The sequence below is a fragment of the Lutra lutra genome, chromosome 14 (genome assembly GCF_902655055.1).
Source record: "Lutra lutra chromosome 14, mLutLut1.2, whole genome shotgun sequence".
In the NCBI taxonomy this organism is placed as follows: Eukaryota; Metazoa; Chordata; class Mammalia; order Carnivora; family Mustelidae; genus Lutra; species Lutra lutra.
Genome location: NC_062291.1, coordinates 36,657,829 through 36,679,759, shown reverse-complemented (window position 1 = coordinate 36,679,759; position 21,931 = coordinate 36,657,829). Strand labels below are relative to the sequence as shown.

The following is a 21,931-nucleotide window of genomic DNA, read 5'->3' as shown; positions in this document are numbered from 1 at the left end:
AAGGGAGGTCGTGCACCATGAAACACATAACCACACTAGCATGTGTGCACCATCGTAATAAAGTTTCCAATCCCAAAAGAAAAAAAAAAAGGAAAAAAGACATTCCAACTTTGAACTAGTGCAGTAGACTCACATGACAGCTTGTTTTCAGTTCCTGGCGCACCATTTTAGAGTCCTCCTCCCTCTGCTGAATTAGGGAAGAATGGGGCTCGCAAGGCATGCATACTCCTGGGCAGATCAGAGCATTGACAAGGAGATGTCAGGCTGCAGTGGATCCTAACCTGTGGGTCATATTTTCGAAAGCACCTAGCAAAAAGAAAGGGTCAAGAGAGGAAAGTATATGCTCAGGTCAGAGACTAGGCAGGGGATAGAATCAGTGGGCAGGGGGTGTGGGTCTAGACCTGTTGGCTGGGCAAGGGGAACAGGATAGGATCCCATTACCGGGTGGGAGGCTGGTGGGATCCCTTCTCAGTGCTTTGCATTTGAATATCCTCAAGTCTGGGGCTCAAATCGATTGCAAACCCTGAGGAACCTGGCAGGGACAGAAGCAAATGAAGCTGACTGTGTAGGATGTGTGCTTGTTGTGAGATGGAGAACCCCAGATTCTCCCCCAAGGGGGTGCTGGCTACTCCATCTCAGCCAACAAACATGGGTCTGGTGAGAATCAGTGCAAATGCAATCGGTCAGATTTTTCAGGAAAAGTCTTCAATCTGGATGTTAATGTGAAATTGCCCAATTTTTTAAGTGTTGGCAATACCTTGAAATTTTCTTAAAATACCGCAAAGACCAAACCAAAGAAATCCGGAGACTGTCCCTTTGAAGCCTATGCTGGGTCATCAGAGTAGCAAAGTAAGATGCTCATTAGCCAGTGATGGCACTGTCACAGACTCCATCCATTGGGGACAGCCTGTACTCGGCATCCGGGCCGTGTGCAGGGGGCAGCATGGCGTGTCAGTCATTCATTGGAAGGCTAGGGGACGCTACTCTGGCATATGGGAGCCAGGCGTCCTCATATGTTTCCTATTATACTCTTGATGTAAGAGGTGTTGATGGACAGTCTGAACTGAAGGCAAGGCATCTCTCTCTCTCCCCTCTCTTGTCTTTCCTGTTCTTCCTTGGCTAGTTTCTGCCACGTGTACACTGTTTCCCACTGCTGCCCCTCACATCAAGTCTTGTTTACTTTTGGTGAAAATCCTTCCTTGTGGTGCTGTAGAGCTGTATCTGAGGTTTGTAGTGAGCCCCGTGGGACCCACCCCTACCCTACCCTGACCCTTCTCTTCTGAAAGAACTCCTGGGACAACTGTAGTCACGCTTGAAAAATCTCAGAAATAAGCTAGTCCAGTGTCTGGCCCTTAGAGGCGGGGAAACAGACACCCAGAGAAGCCAAGTGATGTGCCCAGGGTCACAGAGCTAATCAGAGGCCAGCAAGAATTCCTCTGGTCACCCAGGCTTCTCGGAAGAGTCCTTTGGCCTTATTCTGAACATCCGGTGAATTTACCGTGTAAGAGGTCACCAAAAATCATGAAAGGTGAGGCACTCCAGATGGTTATAAGGTCTGGAAACAACTGAACGTGTCACTCTTCTGCGGAGAGAGACGTACTGACAAAATACTGCCGTGGAAACCCCATTTGGACGGCCTTAACTGCTCCTGGCATGGTGTCCTCGGAGGTGAAGTCGTGTGGTTTTAATTTAAGAAATCCCAGGGCCAATACTGGGAAGCTCTAAAGATCAGATTTTAGTATCACCCCTCTCCTTTTGTTCTTTCTTTCTTTTTCTTAAACAGTCCATAGTCTGCTTTTGAAGCCATCTTAAAATCTATTATGGATAAGGCAAGTATGAATAAATAAATGAAGTCCACTTTTGAACAGAAGCTTGGCTCTCTGGTGCTTCGAAGCTTCCCCCCCCCCCCCAAAGATTTTATTTATTTGACAGAGAGAGATCACAAGTAGGCAGAGGGGCAAGCAGAGAGAGGGTGGGAGGAGGAAGCAGGCTCCCTGACTAGCAGAGAGCCCGATGCAGGACTCAATCCCAGGACCCTGAGATCATGACCTGAGCTGAAGGCAGAGGATTAAACCACTGAGCCACCCAGGCAGCCCTGGTGCTTCAAAGCTTCAACCAGAGCAGATTTTCAGGGTGTTTTGAGATTCTCCTGCCCCACCACAGCACACACAGGCCTGCCCCTCACAACATGCACCCTCTGTCTGACGCCTTCCAACATATTCAGAACCATTTCGGGAAATGTAGGAGCTCTGTCTGACTTTGCAGGCTGCTGAGGGAAGGAGGTGAGGGAGAGACAGGCAAAGAGCCTTCCTCCAAAACCAAGGCAGGAGGTTGTTTATAAGAGTCCACCACTGGCAGGGGTGGGGTTGAGTTGAGGGTGGGGGGGTTGGTGGGTAACAGGCTTGGCCTCTCTATCTGATTTGAGTGACAGAGGCCTATCTTTTGATCACCAGTGAAAACGTGCACCTGGAAAGCAGCAGCAGCTCTGGTTATGGGTTTTTATAAGATTGTGGGAATTCACCTTTTGGTAAAGGCCAAAGGGAACTATTTCATTGAAATGTCCATTTTCAAGACACAGACTGGGACCTCTCAGAGTGTTATAAGAATCCATTTAGTGGGTGCAACCAGCATTTCTTTTAAGAAAATGAATGGATTAGAAAAGAATTGTGGCAAAAGTTCGTATGACCTTGTGGAGCTTCTGCCTGCTATACACACGCTTGTGATACGGCATAGAATCCAAAAGCTCCGAATGTGGGGTCAGGTAGCCGGGGTGGGAATCACTCACTGTTCTGCCACTTCCCAGCAAACTGGGCCGATCACTTCTTTGCACTTCGTGTCCTCTGTGACATGGGGATGATAATTGTGTCTCCCGCATCCGTTGGCTGGGCCAACTGACTGACTCTGGTAAACTATGTAAGAATGTATTCGGCAGATTTGGGGGTGAGGGGAGGTTCCACACGTGTAAGCCACGAATGGTTGTTCACGCACAACAGAGGGAGAGCCACTGAGATGGGAAATGCCAGTCCCGACGTAGCTGCCTTCGTGAGGGGCCCTAATGCTGGCTGGCCTTAACCCGAGAGCCTGGGGGTGGCTCTGGTGTGGGTGCTGCAGGGAGAAGGCCCAAGGCCACTTTCTGTGCACTTGTCCTCTGAGCCCTCCCGGGAGTGTTCTCATGCTGCACCCCAAAGGGTGTTGCTTAGCAGAGCCACGGAGCAAAGAGGGAGTGGTGCCTGGGGGTGCTAAGACAGGCCCTCACCCCGAGGGAGACCTACCAGGCTCACAGGGTTGATGACATTAAGGCTCCTCTTCGTAAAACCAAAATTCAGCTCCAGGAGCTTCTGCTGGAGCTGAGCGCGCCCTTCTCTCCCTTCCCCCTTTCTCTTCCAACCCCCTCCAACCCCCTCCAACTCCCTTCGCCCTTTTCCTCCCCTCCCCTCCCCTCCTCCCACTTAACAGACTTCAGGCTCCCCGAAGACTTAATGAACTACAGCTTTCGTCTGTTTCAAGCATTTAGTCATGACAGGAAGAATTACCCTTTTTGCCAGGAGAGGAAGAAACGCTTTAGTTATCAGCAGAGCTGGCAAGAGGCCAGGCAGCCTCTGGAGCAGTCTGTGGGGATTAGAATGCCAGAGGTACATTCCAGTCAGGAGCGCGGTCATGCCACGCAAGAGCCAGGGCCAGTCGCCCCCAACCCCGACCCAGCAGTAAAGAAGCCGGCTCTGCTTCTTGCCTTCCTTTCTAGCCCACGTGGACAAGGAACAAGTAGTGTGGTCACATTCTTGTAGCTCAGCAACATGGCGGGTGGGATAGAGGGCCGCCTGGTTAGCTCGTGGAGGTTCGTGAAAATGAAGTGATCGAATGAACCTTTCCTTATGAAGCACCGTGTGTGTGGAGAGACCAAGATGGAGACCTTTCTGCTGGGCAAGGTGTGCAGGCCTCGCCGGCAGGGGGAACAGAAAGAGCCTCCCCAGGCCTGATGGTCGGGTCTTCTTGAATTTCTCACACTGCCTGGGCCACTGTCCTGGGCACGGTCCCCTGGCACAGGTGAGGGGTGAGAGTGAGAAGGACATAGGGAGCCACGCTCATTCAGAAATATTCTTTAGCAAACTGTTCTCCTATCCTGCTGATGTTCCACAAGCCAGATGATGTCCGTAAGTCTTCTTAGTCATCTTTCTGAGCTTCAGGCCCAAGGCTTAAGAACAGAGACATCACTGGGGTCACAAGTCTCACAGCTCAAACTGCCCCAGCCATCTCAACCGCAGCCAAGCTCTCCCACAATGACAGGAGAAGGAGCCACTGAGATGGCAGTGGTGGGGATGGGCGGAGAGCTTAACCTTACTACTTTCTCTGTCCACAGAGCCCAGAGGCCTGCGGACAGCCCACAGAAGGGCCTCAGCAACAAGTTGCTTTAAATGATTTCTAGTGACAGCACCTGCTTTTTGGGTGACCTCTGGTATGTCACTTAACAACTCAGAGCCTGTTTCCATCTGTAAAACAGGGATGATTGTAATGAACCTTGAAGTTTCTGTTAAGGATAGAATGAGATCGGGGGAGAGTCAAGATGGTGGAGAAGTAGCAGGCTGAGATGACATCACAGGAGGTCACAGGAGATCAGTTAGATAGTTACCAAACCATTCTGAACACCTACAAATCCAATAGGAGATTGAAGAGAAGAAGAGCAGCAATTCTAGAAACAGAAAATTGACTACTTCCTTAAAGGTAGGACGTGCGGAGAAGTGAATCGGAAATGTCGGGAAAATAGACCATGGTGGGAGGAGCCAGCTCCTGGCAAGTGGCGGAGCAATGGAGCACAAAATCAGGACTTTTAAAAGTCTGCTCCACTGAGGGACATCGCTCCAGAGGCTAAGCAGGGGTGGAGCCCTCACAGGGACAGCATGGTCTCAGGTCCCACAGGGTCACAGAAGGATCAGGGATGTCTCAGTGTTGCAGAGCTCGGAGGTATTGGAGCAGGGAAGCCGGCTACAGAGACGGAGCTGAGGAGTGAGCTCTCAACTTGGGTTTACCTTAAACTGTGATCCGTGGCACAATCAGACCACTGCTCTTTGAGCAGGGACCCCACAAGTGGCAGATCCGGGGACTCATCTTCCTTCTCTGGAGGCAGGCTTTAACCCTCTGAGCCACCCAGGTGCCCCTACAAGTAATCATTTTTTATTTTATTTTTTATTTTTTTTTAAAGATTTTTTATTTATTTATTTGACAGAGAGAGAGCACAAGCAGGCAGAGAGGCAGGCAGAGAGAGAGGAGGAAGCAGGCTCCCTGCTGAGCAGAGAGCCCGATGCGGGGCTCGATCCCAGGACCCTGAGATCACGACCCGAGCCGAAGGCAGTGGCTTAACCCACTGAGCCACCCAGGCGCCCCAAGTAATCATTTTTTAAAGGCTAGCTGTGATGTGGCATCTGAAACTGTATCAATGAACTTCATACGTACTCTGTTACACGAAAATCCATTGGTCTGTCTTGCACTTTGAGTAGATTTTTCTTTTTTTTTTAACCCATGCATGTTCATGATATCCCAGGTTGGCCATTTGGAAGATATTGGTTCCCTAATTTATGTTATCTTCCAATTGTTGACAGTTTTCATTGTAGATTATTGAAAGAACGCATTTCTTAATATCACCACCAATCTCAACTGAAAAACTGTCAATCTCACAGAAATAGTTATAAGTTGCCAAAATTCTAATCTTTTTTTAAATAAAGATTTTATTTATTTATATTTATTTATTTGACAGAGAGAGATCACAAGTAGGCAGAGAGGCATGCAGAGAGGAGGAAGCAGGCTCCCCGCTGAGCAGAGAGCCCGATGCGGGGCTTGATCCCAGGACCCTGAGACCATGACCCAAGTTGAAGGCAGAGGCCTTAACCCACTGAACCACCCAGGCACCCCCCAAACTCTAATCTTTTGCTCAAAGCCTTGCATTTTATCACTGGCAAAAAATACCATTGGTTGTTTCCTTTGAAATGAGAGACTTACTTTGTTCACTTTGGAGACAGAGTCTGCCAAATCCCCAAGTGTAAATTATCCTGGTTTTCCTGTCATTTGTTCTTTTACATAAAAACGGTGTTTCATGAAGAGTGGCTAATTCAGCTCGCAACTCAGTCTCACATGTTTTTTTCTTGCGATAACCATCTGACTTTGGTACTCAGCCCAAGTGCTTTATGTGTACGTACGATTTTATCACACAGAATATTAAGTAGAAGTGTAACCAAAGGCTGAAATTTGATAAAAGTCATTTTTACTGCTTCATCAAGGATATTCTTAAGGGAAATTGGTATCCCCCCACCCTCCGGCCCCGAGAGTGCATGGTGACGAAGAATGCAATGATTACTAGCATAGTTAGGTGCCTCTTCTCCCCACTGCGTTTCAGGTAAGATCCTGGTTCACTGTGTCATGGGCCGCAGCCGGTCAGCAACTCTGGTCCTGGCCTACCTGATGATTCACAAGAACATGACCCTGGTGGACGCCATCCAGCAAGTGGCCAAGAACCGCTGTGTCCTACCCAACCGGGGCTTTCTGAAGCAGCTCCGGGACCTGGACAAGCAACTGGTGGAGCAGAGGCGACAGGCCCAGTTCAGTGACAACAGTGACAAGGGTGGTGAGAAGGACCAATAAAGCCCCTTGCACGGCGTGCAGAGACACTCAGGAACAGAGAGGGAAGGCTAAAATCGCCCTGCCCTGGGACTTGGGACAGTGAAACCAAAGCCCGACTTCCTCCCAACTCAAACTTCCCAGGTGTGTGCTGATGAACAGGGAGGATTCAAAGCTGCCTCCTGACGAGCTCTTGGCTTCACAGTGGAATGAGGCGGACAGCCCTCTCAGCAGAACTGGTTACACATGAGCACATAGCTCTGCACCAAGGCACTTGTATTTATTTTTATTTTTTTATCTGGTAAGATGGAAGCAGAACAGGATTGGAAAATGTCAGGCATTGTGCTGTGATTAAATGTTTTGACTCTGTCTGAAAGTCATTTTTTTTTTTTTTGAGACTTTATTTGTCAGACAGAGAGAGAGGGAGAGTGAGCACAGGCAGGGGGAACAGCAGGCATTGGGAGAAGCAGACCCCCTCGCTGAGCAGGGAGCCCGAGGTGGGGCTCGATCCCAGGACCCTGGGATCATGACCTGAGCTGAAGGCAGACTCTTCACCAACTGACCCACCCAGCCGTCCCTGCAAGTCATATTCTGAAAGAAAAATTTCAAAGTATAGTTTGGTTTTTTTCCTAGCCGCAGGAAAGTGCCCTGGATACTTGTGTTATGGGAGAGTTCACCCATCTTATTAGCGGGTCCCCTCTCTGGGGCATCCGTACTTCCTTACCATCTCCTGCATTTTCTTGCCACCCCCAGGCTTGGGTCACTCCCCACACCCCCAACCCGTAGACGCTGCTCTCTGCCGAGTGCGGAGAGTAGCTCATTTATTAGGGCTGGGTTGCGTGTCCTGAGTCCCTGTACAGAGGCCCCTACCTTGTGTTCTTCCTCCTTCCTCAGGAGCCAGGGCTCTTCAGAATCTTAGCCAGAGCTGCCACTCCCCAGAGAAGTTCCATGAACTGTGCACAAGAGGTTGACTTCACAATTTTGGAAAAAAGGAGGATACTACTTGGAGAAGCTCCTTTCATTTTGATTCTAGTCAAAGCAACACAGGCTTGTTTTCAGTCACACCAGCACGTATTTGCAAACGTGTTTGGTGTTTAATGGGAGAACAAGGCAGTCAAGTGAGCTCAGGTGTGGAATTTCCCTGCCCCTGAGAGCTAAGCCAGGCACCGAGTTTTATTTTTTTTTTTATTTTTTATTTTTATTTTTTTTTATTTATTTGACAGGGAGAGATCACAAGTAGGCAGAGAGGCAGGCAGAGAGAGAGGAGGAAGCAGGCTCCCCGCTGAGCAGAGAGCCCAACACGGGACTCGATCCCAGGACCCTGAGATCATGACCTGAGCCGAAGGCAGAGGCTTAACCCACTGAGCCACCCAGGAGCCCCCACCGAGTTTTATTTTTGAGGAGAAAACAGCAGAAAGCAACAAGCAGGAGCAGGTAGATGGCTTCTGGAACCAGGAACCCTAACATAGACAGAACCCATGGAGAGATGCCGATGGAGATGCCAGAGGTCGAGGACAAGAAAGGAACAAGGTCAGTTCCTCCTAATGACTCAGATTTCATTCCGAGGGAGCCGTACACAGGTTCTTGGGAAAGAGACACAGACTGAAAGGGGCTCTAGGGTCACAGAGGTGCCTACCTCGACTTTCCCATCACAGGATCCCAATAACCCACTGTTCCTTGTCCAGAGAGAAATTAGTATTTCCGCTTTATTGAAATACTGTATTTAATACATCATAATGAAATACTTAGATTTAAATGAATCCATTATGCAGGAAGCACGTAATGCATGGAAGTTCTCTTGAGCTTGTCCCCACCTTCCAACATGCTCCCACCTCTTTGTGGGGGTATGAATCCTACTGAGGACAGCAGAAGCAGAGAACTTTGAGGTTGGAGTAACTGTCTCTTCAAGATGGCTCCCAGGCGCCTGAGGTAGGAGAAAGTAGGAACAGAAGTTTTTGCAAAAACATTTCAAGTCTTCAGGAGTAAGTTATTTGGTCAGAAAGTATTCATTAAGAACTTACCACATGCCCAAAACTGGGTTAGGAAGTAAAAAGTAAAAACAAAATGGCAGGTTGTGACCTAGTGCAATGAGGGAAACAGGTACTGAGGTGAAGAACAGTTGGGGACGAGGCAGTCAAAGACCTCTGTGAGGAGATGGGGTGAGCTGAGACTTGAAGGATTACACCTTCCAAAGGGGAGGGGTCATTTTAGCCTGAGGAAAAGAATAGCACTGGTGAAGGCCCCGGGGGTGACAAAGAGGTGTGTTTTTGAGGAACTGCCCTTCAGTGAAGCTGGAGCTCGTGGGTGAGAGGAAAAGTGGAAGGAGCGGGTTATAGAAACTAGATTTTATTTCAAATGCAGAGAAAAACCACTGAGAGATATTAAGCAGGGGAACGGTATGATCTATGTTGTAAGGAGATCACTCCTCCAGAACGGTGGAGAATGGCTTGCTGTGAGTTGAGAAGAGAGGCAAGATGAATAGTCAGGAGGCTGTTGGAACTGTGGACAGGAAGGGGAAGGTGGCCTGGATTGAGACAGTGCCAGGGGACTAGTCCTCAAGATTTGTTTGGAATTATCCTGGAGAATCAACCAAACCTAGAGAGGGGAGAGAAAAATGAAAGCTACTGATTGGGTTTCTTGCCTGAATATGGAGATGGGATTGACTAGGGCAGAAATCGGTGGAGGAGACTGGAGATCAGCAGTTACCTCACATCCGTAAGTCCTACAAAAGGTGTCCTATGTCATTTGACCTTGAATCTAGAGGGAGCTTAGAGGAATGTTCATAACTGGAGATGTAATTCTGGGTGTCATCTGTATGCAGGTGGTGTTTGAACTCATCGTAGTATGAGGTGAGAGGAGAAAAGAGAGGAAGCCCCAGGCCTGAGCGCTTCAGCACCTGTTTTTAAAGCTGGGACTAGGTGACAGAGGGAGATCCAGGAACGGGGACAGAGAAGGGAGAAGGAAAACCAGGAGTGTGGAATTATGGACGCCCGAGCACAAAGAAATGGAAGGTATTGCTTCATCATGTAACAGTGCTGGTACTCTGAGTTTTGACTGTAGACCGCTGGGGATAATGCTTGCTTGTAACAACAAAGTAACCTCTATTCGTATGGGCACTTACCAGCTCCTATAACACCATGGATTTGTTGGCTAAGCCTTTGAATCAGAGAGACGACAGCTATGGCCTTTTCACAAGGTCAGGTGTTGTAGGAAGGGCTGCCATTTGGAGAACTGGGCTTGTTTCAGCTCACATAGTTGAGCTGAGCCAGTTCGGGCCATGGCTTCTTGGAGCCCAGTCTCTCCATGTGCACGCTGGAGACAGCTGCCCCATCTCCTGCCTAGGGTGGGCCGGTAGGCCACGTGGAAGGGCTGTCTGAAAGCTTGGCAACAATATTGAGTGTTTCTAAAACAAAATGTCGGCAGGGAAGGCCAATGCCCTCACACCTGGGTGGGCCCCGCTTGGGCCATTCAAAAGTTACAGTGGACAGCTGATGACCACTAGACTCTTAACATGGTAAATGAAAGAACACATTCCTGGGCTTAAAAAACGTGGCTTGTCAATGAATCTCAAGCCGATGGTGACTCCATGTCAGTCCTGACGAATCCAGGTTCCTGTTTTCCAGGATCTTTGGCCCCACCTTTACCTCTGAATGGCTTTCTCTCGTGAGTAGGATTCTGAGGCCACCTCAGATCAGCAGTTTCTCTTCTCCCCAAAGCCTTTCTGTCCTGCCCATGAATGTTGGGAGACTGGGCCTGCGGAGGGATTCTGTTCCTGGCTCTGCTGCAGTCTCTCGGGAGCCTGTGACAGAGAGTCCCCAGTACTGTTCTTAGATGCTGGTCTGGCAGGTCTGGGGTAGTGCCCAGAACTTGCCTTTGAGCTCCCCCAGGGGATTGTGAGGCAGGCATGGGTGCCGAGCCAAGCATTTATTTCTATGCTTGTCGCTCGAATGAAATGTTTCAACAGTCAGAACTTTCTCTGAATGCCATGAAATGTTTGTACACAATGACTTTTCCTGTGGAGGGTGATGGAACCCCCGTTTCACACAAACCATAGGGTGTGATTAGCAAGCCACTGCAAAAGGGAAACACAGGGGGCAATCTCAGTCCCCAAAGAACCTCCACAGAAGACTACATATGTGAAGGTTTCAAGATGGGGCCAGTGGAAGCTTCCAGATCAGCTTGTTAGCAGGCCCCCATCCCAGCTCCCGGGCTCAGGCAGCCTCTTCCCGACAGGAGCACCCACTGGGCTGCTAAGGTTCTAGGCCGCTGCTGAAGTGAGGCCGCAGTCGAGTCAGGAGAGCGGCACACCATCACCTCCCGCTCTGGAGGTGGATTCGTTTCCTTTCAGTCCAGGAACAGCACCTGCGAGTTTTCTTCCCTTTGTGACGACAGCCCTTGCAGGAGGGTGTTCTTGTAAGCGCTCCCTCAGCCGCTACAGGTATCCCCCCACCGACTGCATCTGTAGGAGGAAAGGACCGAAAGACAAGATCTTGCCACTGAAGCGAGAAGGCCCTGTAACTGTGACAGAGACATAGGAAGGGTGAGAGCACAAGGCAACAAACGCAGCCCAGGCCTGAGATCCTGGGGTCTATGCAAGAGGCTGCCTTCTATTGTATTCTGAGCCTACGTGAAGTCTGTGTCTATGATCTAAAAAATGATTTGTGTCAAACCACTGATGGAAAAGCAATGCTCTTCCCTCAAAGAGGTCGACAGGAAGTGGCGGGAGAGTTTAAGTGCCCACATTTAGACACATGGAGAGCTAAAGCAGGCCAGTTTCACATGGGTGCCAAGGCAAGCATCTATTTCTATGCTTGCAGCTTGAATAATAAAATGTTTGAACAGTCACCTTTTTCTGAATGCCATGAAATTGTTTTTGTAAACAATGACCTTTTTCTTTTTGGTCTAAACTTTAGACTCTAAAGAAAACATCCAATCACTCATTCACAACAGAGCAAAACTTTCACACTGATTTTTCAAATATATAATCCCGAACTGGGTGCTTTTTGGGTATTAACTTTTATAAAAATGAAGTCTGCTACCACTGTGCTAAGGTCCTGAGGGGTGTTTATACAGACTGTACAAATGAGGCAAACGGGTATTGGTGCAGGATCCCTTTGCAAATGAAGATCAAAGTCAAAAAGAAAAAAACAAATTCACTTTATTTTAAAGACAATGATTGGCATACAGAAGGTATGCACCAGCATAAAATAAACTTTCATGAAAAGCATTAAAATCCATTATAAATTAATTTATTAAATAGGTATTTGGTATATGTGATGGTTTTATTAGATATTACTCTTATTTATTGCCAACCCCCTCCCCCAAAGTCAAACAAATCAGAAAATCTCTTAACTCCAATTTACACTAAATAATTTATTTTCCCAAAATGTGTATGTGTTTCTGAGATGTGACACATGATACAGTTCAATTGGTCATTCTCTATCGATCATAATATGACAGGACACAAGAGGCTAAAAATGGCTCATCATAATTTATTTTATGTTAAAATGTACAGCTTTTTTTTGTTTGTTTTTTTTTTCTTTTTTTTTTGAAGTGACTGACTAAAAAGAGAACAGATAAATACAAGAGTGTCGCTGGCTCCTATTTTATACAAGGATTACGCCTCTCCTGCTTGGCCCTTACAGTCACCCTGTACAGGTACAAAGGCTACAAAAAAGGAAGCAATATAAACAGACACAAATAACTTTTTTGCTTTTTTACATGCGGTTTGTAAGCTTAGTTTGAGCTATTCACAAGCTACTTCTCTATTTTTCCTTAAAAAATAACTCCAATATTTTATAAAGATAGAAAAATCTACAGATGGAATGAAAATGTAAAGTTAGAGGCATTTCCATAAAATAGCAACTTTACACCAAATTCACTATTTTTTTTTAAATCCTGCCAAGTATTTGGACATATATGAAATGTTTCAAAACCTGACAGATAAACACTGAGATATGCTTCATTCAATAAACAGAAGTCTGCATTTATAAAACAGAAAGCTGCCTTTTTTCCCCAAAGAAATCTGTCACCAAAATGGAAAAGGGTCTCAACTTTACACCAAACATTTAGCAATAAAACCCTTTTGACTAACCAAATGGGAATAGCTTTTATAGCTCTTTACAGTTTTTATAATTAACAAAAATATAGTTTTTTTTTAAACCCTCAAATTAGGGCACCCTAATCAAGGCAAAAAACTTAAGAAATGGCTTACTGTTAGCACAACACTTGTACAGTACTACAAAATGCACTGTCACTAACAAAGACATTAGCGGCATGCTGAAGTGTCACCTTAAACAAAATATACAATAACTGAAATGCTAAAGGCATTTACATGGAGTGGACAGGGAAGAAAAAAAAAGTTCTAGGTTCAGTATTAAAACAGATAATCTGGGGGGGCGGGGCTTGATATCCACATCGTTTAATGGAAGCAGGCACAAGTGACTGCCTTCAAATTGTAGTCCAGAGAGGCCTTCCTTTGCAGAGAATTTCATATAAAAGTAACAGAAACAAAGATACGAAAAAAGAAAAAGGAAAAAAGAAAAACAACTTGTATAAGGCTTTCTGCTGCATACAGCTTTTTTTTTTTTTTTTTTTAAATAAATGGTGCCAACAAATGTTTTTGCATTCACACCAATTGCTGGTTTTGAAATCGTACTCTTCGAAGGTATTTGTGCAGATTCAATCCGATAGTGATGCTGGGGGTGGGGTGGGGGGCCGGATCTTGTGACTGCCCCTGTTGCCTACCTTCTCATGTAGGACCCATTGAGAGACTGTTTGGACATGCCCGTGTTCATGTAGCCGTGATGTCCGGGGGCCGTGTACATCATGTTACCGTGGGGTGTGGTCTGCATTGGCTGCTGGGCATATGGCTGGGTTCCCATCATGCCCATCTGCATCTGCATAGGGTATTGGGGTGTTTGATTCATGTAGCCGTGATTGCTGTGGTAGCCACTGTTCATCATTGGCTGGGACATGCTGTACCCATTCATGGCGTTGAGAGTATTCATGTTCATGTTCACAGAGTTGACGTTGTAGGCTGGGGCTGGCATCAGGTTCACGCTCATGTTCATGCCTCTCTGCATGGTTAAAGTCCGTGCGGGACCCTGCATGGCTACAGTCTGGGAGCGCCCATAGATCTGTGACTGATGGGTGGCAGCGGCTGGTGACAGAGATGCCGATTTGGTTCTCATGGAGACGTGGCCCTTGCTGGCGATCTGGGTTTGCAGTCTTTGGCTGTGGGAGATGCCGATATTTGATGCAGCCATGTTCCGTTGCAAAAGAGGTGGTGGCAGGTTCATTGGAGGAGGAGTCAGGTTGGGGGGTGGGGTCATGGTAGCTTGTGCTTGGGGTCCCCCGGGGACGGAGTGCGGAGACTGAGAAAGCTGAACAAGCCCAGTGTTACTTAACGGTGTGGACAAAGAGGCACTGTTTGCATAGGAAGTTACAGCAGCGGAATGGCTGTAAGGCAATGAATGATCAATAAGTGTATTAGTTAACTGCTGTAGTTTGGCAAGGCTGAAGGTGGCTGACGGCTGTGGGTAATGCCCAGCCCCAAAATCACTCTGGCCCATTCGTTCATACAGGCCGAGGTTGGCGCTGCCCGTCTCGGGGATCTCAGCCAGCTGCATGGGCGGCGTGAAGTTAGCGGCCATGCTGCACTGGGCCAGCTGCTGGCTGCTGCTCGGGGGCCTCTCCACCACGCAGCCCTGAGGAGACTTGACGCTGCAGGTCGGGGGAGAGCTGATGCTGGTCTGCTGCAGCATGCTACAGCTGCCACTGATGTTGGACATCTGCTGGGTGACGGCACAGCTGCTCTGCGTCAGGTTGCTGGAGGTGAGGCTGCTGTAGGAGCAGCTGTTCTGTGAAGAGCCGTTTCCGCAAATGCTGCCGCCCATGGTGGAGTCGTAGCTACTCGGGTTTTCGTAGTTCTCCGTGGTGCTCTCGATGCTGCCCAGGTCGCTAAACCCGCTGTCCACAACTTGCTGGGAGTGGTCGGACACCGACGGCACATCCATCATGGGACTGGTCTCCATGTTCTGCAAAGATGGCACCGAGATGGCACTTTGATCTGGGCTGATTTGGGCATAGCTGTTTTCCAGGGCAGGGACGCTCGGGCTGTTGACAGAACGTACTGACTGGCCAGGATGGGAATGGACGGATGAAACGGGGCTACTGTGGTCTGACTGCTGGCAGTCGTCCAGAGTGGTGGCGATCTGTGGACTTTGGTCTGCATGGGTGTAGTTCTGTAGGCTTCTACAGGCCTCTTGAGTCTCGGCGCAATCCTGAAAAGTGTCATCCTGTTCACTATTCTCCTGTGTCAAGGACTGAACGGCCTGAACGGTCTCGGAGTCGATTTCCATGGTTGTGCTGTTTCTCTCTTTGAACTCGGGACCTGCTTCTTCACTGCTCTTTTGGTCCTGCTTCTGGGCCTGTTCTTCTGGGAGTTCCTCATCGGATTCAGGTGCAGCGTCGGGGTCTCCAGCAAGCTCCTTAGGTTCACCGTTACAAGCAGCTGCAAGGTCAACGCCACAGTCCATTAAGACCTCTGAGTTCGAATGACTCGGCTGGACACTAAGGTCTAAAAAAGCCTCCTGGTTTTCCAGGACTTCTTTGAAGGCTTCTCTTGGGCGTTCTTCCTTCTCCACTTCTGTACACTCCATGTGGCTGTCATCTTCGTCATCTGCATCATGACCCTCGTTGTGAGATGGCTCTTCATCCTCTTCCTCCTCCTCTTCATGATCATCCAAGGGAACAGGGTCTTCTTTGTCCAAGCAGACTTCTGGTTCTTCTTTCTCCTGATTTTTAGCACCACCTGGGTCTTTTTCCACATTTTCTTCTTCCTCCTCCTCCTCCTCTTCTTCCTCCTCTTCCTCTTCGTCTTCTTCTTCCTCCTCTTCCTCCTCCTCCTCCTCCTCAGGTTTGATTAGATCATCTTCCGGTTTTTCACCCGGTGACTTATTTGGACTTATAGGTGCGCATGTTTCGTCCCTTCTGTTTTCGTCCTGAGGCAGCAGGGGCTCCATGGTTTCCTTGACCTCCTCCTCAATCCTGGTGGGAGTGGGGCTGGTTTTGTCCCCCGGAGTCTCCTTCTGTTCTTCTACTGTTATCTGGTCATCAGGTTCCATGGGTGTTTCCGGCGGGGTGTACAAGTTCAGTTTAAATCCAGTCTTCCTCTCTTTGTTCGGCCTCCACTTAGACAGACCACGTTTTGTTCCTTTTGGCCATACTTGTTTGCACTTTAGAGGTTCGGGATTGTCTCTACTGCTGTCTTTCAAGTTATCTGTATCGTCATCCGTATTGTCTTAGCGAGGAGACAGAAATGGGAGGAAGAAAAACAAAGGCTTAGAAAATATCACCTTGAACAACTTGAATTCATTCTTCTAAATCAGTATACGCTGCTTTTAAGAGTTGAAGATAAAGACAAACATCAAAACTAATAGAGAATCATAATGTGCTATAAACCAAGTAAAGAACCTAGGTCTGGGAAAATAAAAAATGTCTCAAACAGTCCCTCCCTCCTCCTCCTCCTCCTCCTCCTCCTCCTCACCACAACAGAAAGTTGTGCTTTTTATAGAAAGCACATGGATATAGACAACTACGATAAACTGCTTTGAGTTTAACAAATAAGATGTTCTGATGTAAAAGCCCAGAAATTCCACAATGTTAAAAAAAAAAAAAATCAATTTGAACATGTACAAATTAGAAACCACAGGGGAAAAGGGACTAATGCTAGCTCATCTCCAAAACACCACTGTCAAGGAGAAATGAACAGAAGCCTAAACATATCTATCCTGAGTAAGTGAACTCCTGTTTGTGGACATTTACTGGATTTAAATGATCTCAGATGACATTATTTACTTTGATTTGAATGTTCTCTCTGGCATTAAAATCAACTGTGCACCTCTTACACAAATGAAGAAATACCTAAATTTCCCTAATACAAATGCATCTGTAATCTACTAGAGGATGATCATTTTTGCAGACACAAACTGTAATATATTTGCCATGAAATAATTGAATATTTATACTCTAGGTATTCTTTTGATCACTAATTCTGTCCACATTGTATTTAGATCAATCTGTTGCTTGAGTGTAAGGTTTGAACACTACAGTAAATAAGAAACAAACCATAACTGTCATGTTCATTTTAACTCTGCTAATCTTATTTCTGCTTTAACATTCTGCACTTAGGAATATAAAGTGATTTCTTTTTAAAGATTTTATAAAAAAAAAATATATATATATATAGTCCATTTATTTGAGAGAGCGCACAAGCAGGGGGAGGGACGGAGGGAAAAGCAGACTCCCCACTGAGCAGTGAGCCCGATGTGGGGCTTGATCCCAGGACCCTGGGATCATGACCTGAGCCAAAGGAAGACACTTAACGACTGAGCCACACAGGTGCCCCTAGAGTAAGTTTTTAAATAGAATCATTTCAGCTGTAGAGCAGAGGGACCGTCCACAGATCCTTATGATTCAGCAGGGAACTAAAAAAATCTAAGCCAGGGGCGCCTGGGTGGCTCAGTGGGTTAAGCCTCTGCCTCTAGCTCAGGTCATGATCTCGGGGTCCTGGGATCGAGCCCCGAGTCGGGCTCTCTGCTCGGCAGGGAGCCTGCTTCCCCTTCTCTCTCTGCCTGCCTCTCTGCCTACTTATGATCTCTCTGTCAAAAAAACAAAACCAAAAAAACAAAACTAAGCCAAAAGGCAAGGAATGGTTGCTTTTAAACAGGGTATCACAGACAATTCACTGGTGTTAGCAATTTTTTTTAGGATGGGGTGGGGTGTTCCTGCCAACAGCAAATTAAAAATAGTAATTTAAAAGGAAGGACAATTTCCTGATTTCCACATTATCCTATATTATCAAAGCTAATACTGACGGTGTGGGTAAGTTTAAATGATTCTTGATAATGTCTCCTACGACACCACTAATTATAAGCCGCATCATCGGTTTACTAAATTTATTTTTCAGGAAGAAAGAAACTACGGCATTCCGTGCTGACGCTGACAGGAATGTAAGCCCTGATTCCGGAAATATTAAGTGTGGAAAAAAAGTACTTGTGAGAATCAAGGAGATGCATGTGTTTCTTATTCAAAGACTTCAGAGTTTTTAAGGATAAGCCAACTTCTGGAAAATAAGATGAACCCACCTAGAGGAATGTTCTGGCCTTAGAAGTTGTTTAAAATAAAACCCAGTTCCAGGAAGAAGGGATAGAACCTTTTATGAATGAGCGAGGACAGACGAGCTCTTACTCCTGCTGGGTCGACACAACCTCCAAGCTGCCTCTGGGCAGTCACATACGAGACAGGCACAAGGATGAGATTTTTGTAATCCCTCCACTTACTTCGACAAGGGTCAGCACTCTTAAAACAATGATTGTCTTTTTCGTCGTCTTCCTCTGTTTGTCTTTTCTTTCCAGGCTGATGCTGGAATGCTTTTCTCAGGGCCGGCTTCCCGCCGTCTTCCTCCACTTCAATCTCACAGGTAGGCTCCAGGTGCGGCATTGGCCTCTCTTCATCTGAGTTGTCAAAGGGCTCGTTCAGGACTTCGGTTGTCTCAGAAATGGTCTCAGTTGTGACGCTGCTGTTGATCCTCCTGCGTTTACGACCCCTTTTTTTCTTCAGCACAAAAGGCCTCTGAAATGAATTCCAAACATAATACATAAGAGCTCATGAGAAATTAAATGTTTGAGTCGAAAGGTAGCAAACACGTACCAAAGGCCTGTCTGAGCATCCTACACGTAGAGGTTTCTGTAATGCCTTTGTACTTAACCTTCCCTGTGATGTTTAACATCCCTCTCGGGCTCCAACTACACAGGCAAGTGTTTTCCAAATAAAACAGCTGTTTACTCAAGAAGATGCTTTGAGAGGGAACATCGCCTCAGCTTAACTGTAGATTTTAAAAGCGAAGGTTTGCTTTTCTAGCATCCATTTTCCAGTGGTACTTGCAGACTCCAATATTCTGTATATCATCGCTATTCAGTCATCATGGACACAGATGTTTCCATAAATGTGGCAATAACTGACTAGCCACTGGGTCACTCATTTAATACCCGGTAACCGTTCACGGAGCACTTGCTATATGCGAAGGAGATCTGACGGTGTACAAGGCTAACCTCGTTTCCCGTTTCACAGGACTTTAGAATGAGGAAAAGGGGAAGAGGACAGGGGTCTAGAAGAAAGAGTTATTCTACTATTGAAAATGTTTAGAGTCGTGTACTGATGACTGCATGGATGTCAGCAACACGTAACTCTGTAAAATCTCTTATTACAGAGGCATCTAAAGAATGAAAACACATGTGAAATCCATCTTATCTATTTAAGACACAATTTTTTTTTCCTAATTGCACCACAGGCTGGCACAGTTGACTCTCCATAATAGCAATTATAAAATACTTTCGCCCGAGCAAAAAAGTATTTAATGAGGCAAAATTAAAATACAGGAATAGCCCATTTGCTGCTAAAATGTAATGTCAATTAAGACCTGAAAAATGATTTAAAATACTTTGCAAGGGGCGCCTGGGTGGCTCAGTGGGTTAAAGCCTCTGCCTTTGGCTCAGGTCATGATCTCAGAGTCCTGGGATCGAGCCCTGCATCGGGCTCTCTTCTCAGCAGGGAGCCTGCTTCCTCCTCTCTCTGCCTGCCTCTCTGCCTGCTTGTGATCTCTCTGTCAAATAAATAAATAAAATCTTAAAAAAAAAAAATACTTTGCAAAGAAGGTTCAATATGCTTGGTTAAAACTCAAACTCTAAATAAATTGTATCAAAGACTGTTGGCTCACATTAACTCTCTGAACGTTCACATGTAAACCTGATAATCATATTCTGTAATTTACCATTTATGGTTATTAACACCCCCGGTCAGCCTGTCCTCCCTAACCCACTAGAATTCACCCAATATAAAGAACTGGTTTTCTCCAGACGGAATCCATTTATATGATGGGAATCCATATCATGCTTTGGATAATTCTGGTTTTTGATGTTTTTAAGACAAATTTCTTTTGTAGTACATAACACCTGAATACATTTTCCTTGTAAGAAATCCAAAGATGACTCCCAAGCCTGCAGTTTACTTCCTGGGATGCTCTTTTCTACCCCCGTCGCTGCAGCTGCCCTTCCACTAACAGCCCACCAGGCTTTAAGTTAGGACAGAGGGTTCTTCGAGATACAGTAGGCAGATGACCTTGGGGCAGAGCCCCAACTTGTGTTATTTCTAAGTCTTGGCTATACTAACAATAGCTGGTTCCTCACTATGTCACAGATACTGAAGACAAAGATATCAGATCTGGGTTGAACAATTAATTACCTAAGAACAAAATTAATTTTTTACTTTCTGCACAAGTTATATTTAGAGAGACCACCAGGCTACGAAAATTTCAGCACTGTGACTTGGCCACAAACGCAAAGTATCAGTATCCGCATGGAGAGCCCGAAATACCTTCTCACCTTCTTTTTCTATGCCAGGAACAAGAAAAAGAAATAGTTATCAGGGGCACTGGACTTGGGAGTCAGGGTACTCATCTGGTTCTGGCTCCATTTCTTAAGGGGTTGTGTGACTTTGGACAAGTCTCCTAGCCTCTTTAGGCCTTGGTGTTTTCATCAAAATGCACTGAAGGGTGGTTTAAATGCTCTCCAGGGCCCTTTTCTGCTCTGGGAGTCTGACTTACTCTAGTCCCACAAACCAGCAGGTGGCAGTAACTACTAGACAAGGAAGCCCGCCTATCCCTGTTTTCCTGTCCCAGCACTAACAAACCTCAAAAAAAGGTAAACACAATCATGACTGTAAGATAAACGATGATGATATATGATCAGCAAGACCAAGTACAAATAAACTACATCTAAAGAATAGAGAGTGAAACAAATGCTAATACATTGCTTGCAATGACAAGATTTGATTGAAGCGGACTCAGACTGAGAATCTAAACAGACACATACCTTTCTCTTTATGGCAACTGATTGTGGTTTAGTCAATCTTGGAGGAGAACTCTGAATATTTTCTTCTTCGTCGTCGTCGTCGTCGTCCTCCTCCTCTTCTTCCTCTTCTTCCTCCTCTTCCTCCTCCTCCTCCTCTTCCTCCTCCTCCTCCTCCTCCTCCTCTTCTTCACTGCTGTCTTTAGACAGCTCCATCAGCTGCCCTCGCTCCCCTGCCATTGGCCGGCTCTCCGGGGAATGCAAGTATTTATTTTTCGATTGTACTTTTGCAGGTGATTGCCTACTGTTCGCTCTAGAGGACAGGATTTCTTGCTCCTCCTTTTCCCAGCAGCTAGCTTGTTCCATTAGCCGCTCAGCCTAAGGGGGGGCAGGGAGGGTAGAAATGGTTGGCCAGTGAAAGGGCAGTTAAGCCAGTCTCCAAGGATCAAAGGCAAAGGATCTGTTAAGTCGTTTCTGACCAGGACAGTCAGCCAGCCAAGCAACATTCCAGCTGCATCATCTCAGGACTCTTTTGCATCAGTTAGGATAACAAATCAAAGAAGATTGGGTTTCATGGGATATTTAGCAGTATTAATGATGCAGCGAATTGATTTGAGTCCTTTATCACTACATTACATGCTCACTGGCATGGAGCACTTTAAGCAAGTTCATAAACACAAAGAATCGATTGACATCGCAGCCTTGGAGCTCAGCACCAAATGTGATCTGATTACATGCTGTCAGTAGTGAAAAATGCTGCTTTGTGATCAATGATAAATGTTTCATTTTTTATACTCAATTCAATAAAATTATCATGTCTTACCATGCAACCTCAGTTAGGATAAATTAGTGCCGTATCATTTCACAAGCTCTCTCTACATAACCAAGCCTTTGACAACGACGGTAATGACTTTCCTAGCTTAAGAATCCTGCAAGATTGAAGTCACACAACTTAGGCAGATGAAGCCAATCATTACCTCTTTCTCAGCTTCTCGCTCCTCTTCAGAAACTGCAGCATTAGAAATTAAAATTGGGGTCCACCTTAGACTTTCTGGATCAAGTTCATTGGTCCGGGAACAGGTTTTCAGCTTTTCCATGTGGCCCAATATCAACTTTTCCCTTCTAATGATGACAAATCTGCAATGCGATGGGGCAGAACAAAGGGCAATCAAAAGCTGAAATTTTATTTCACCTTCACACACTGACAAATGCTAGCACTATTACCCAGGGTACAACTGATGAGAAAGCTTGTCAATGAAAAGGTACGGCAAATGGAAATCTGACCAGCAAAAAAGTATCACTTCCTGTTTTCTATTTAGGAGAAAGGTTTTCATAATACCTTCTATCAACCTCTTAAACCGGAACGTATCCCTCTAATGCCAGGGACCCTTACTGCTTGAGAGACCGCCAACGAG

The 21,931-nt window shown here is 46.3% G+C and overlaps 2 protein-coding genes and 1 long non-coding RNA gene across 8 annotated transcripts in view; 2 read left to right on the top strand and 1 right to left on the bottom strand.

The window, feature by feature from the left end:
* Nucleotides 1-6,975, top strand: part of DUSP29 (dual specificity phosphatase 29) — a 33,232-nt gene extending 26,257 nt beyond the window's left edge. Inside the window, exon 4 of one of the 2 annotated variants that reach the window (XM_047701353.1) lies at nt 6,386-6,975. In XM_047701353.1, the coding sequence (XP_047557309.1) occupies nt 6,386-6,630 (245 nt within the window). In that variant the 3' untranslated portion in view covers nt 6,631-6,975. Of the gene's footprint in view, nt 1-3,456; nt 3,801-6,385 lie in introns of those variants that run through there. The other variant, XM_047701352.1, reaches the window with a different exon arrangement.
* A 135-nt stretch (nt 6,976-7,110) lies between these two features.
* Nucleotides 7,111-17,958, top strand: LOC125084259 (uncharacterized). Its single transcript, XR_007122567.1, has 3 exons — nt 7,111-8,136; nt 9,428-9,617; nt 17,579-17,958. It is a non-coding gene; the product is annotated as an uncharacterized LOC125084259 (long non-coding RNA).
* Nucleotides 11,747-21,931, bottom strand: part of KAT6B (lysine acetyltransferase 6B) — a 191,012-nt gene continuing 180,827 nt past the window's right edge. For all 5 annotated transcript variants that reach the window (XM_047701348.1, XM_047701347.1, XM_047701346.1 and 2 more), the window contains exons 15-18: nt 21,494-21,653; nt 20,541-20,894; nt 17,952-18,243; nt 11,747-15,910 (exon numbers count right to left, since the gene is read on the bottom strand). In XM_047701348.1, the coding sequence (XP_047557304.1) occupies nt 13,350-15,910; nt 17,952-18,243; nt 20,541-20,894; nt 21,494-21,653 (3,367 nt within the window). In that variant the 3' untranslated portion in view covers nt 11,747-13,349. The remainder of the gene's footprint in view (nt 15,911-17,951; nt 18,244-20,540; nt 20,895-21,493; nt 21,654-21,931) is intronic.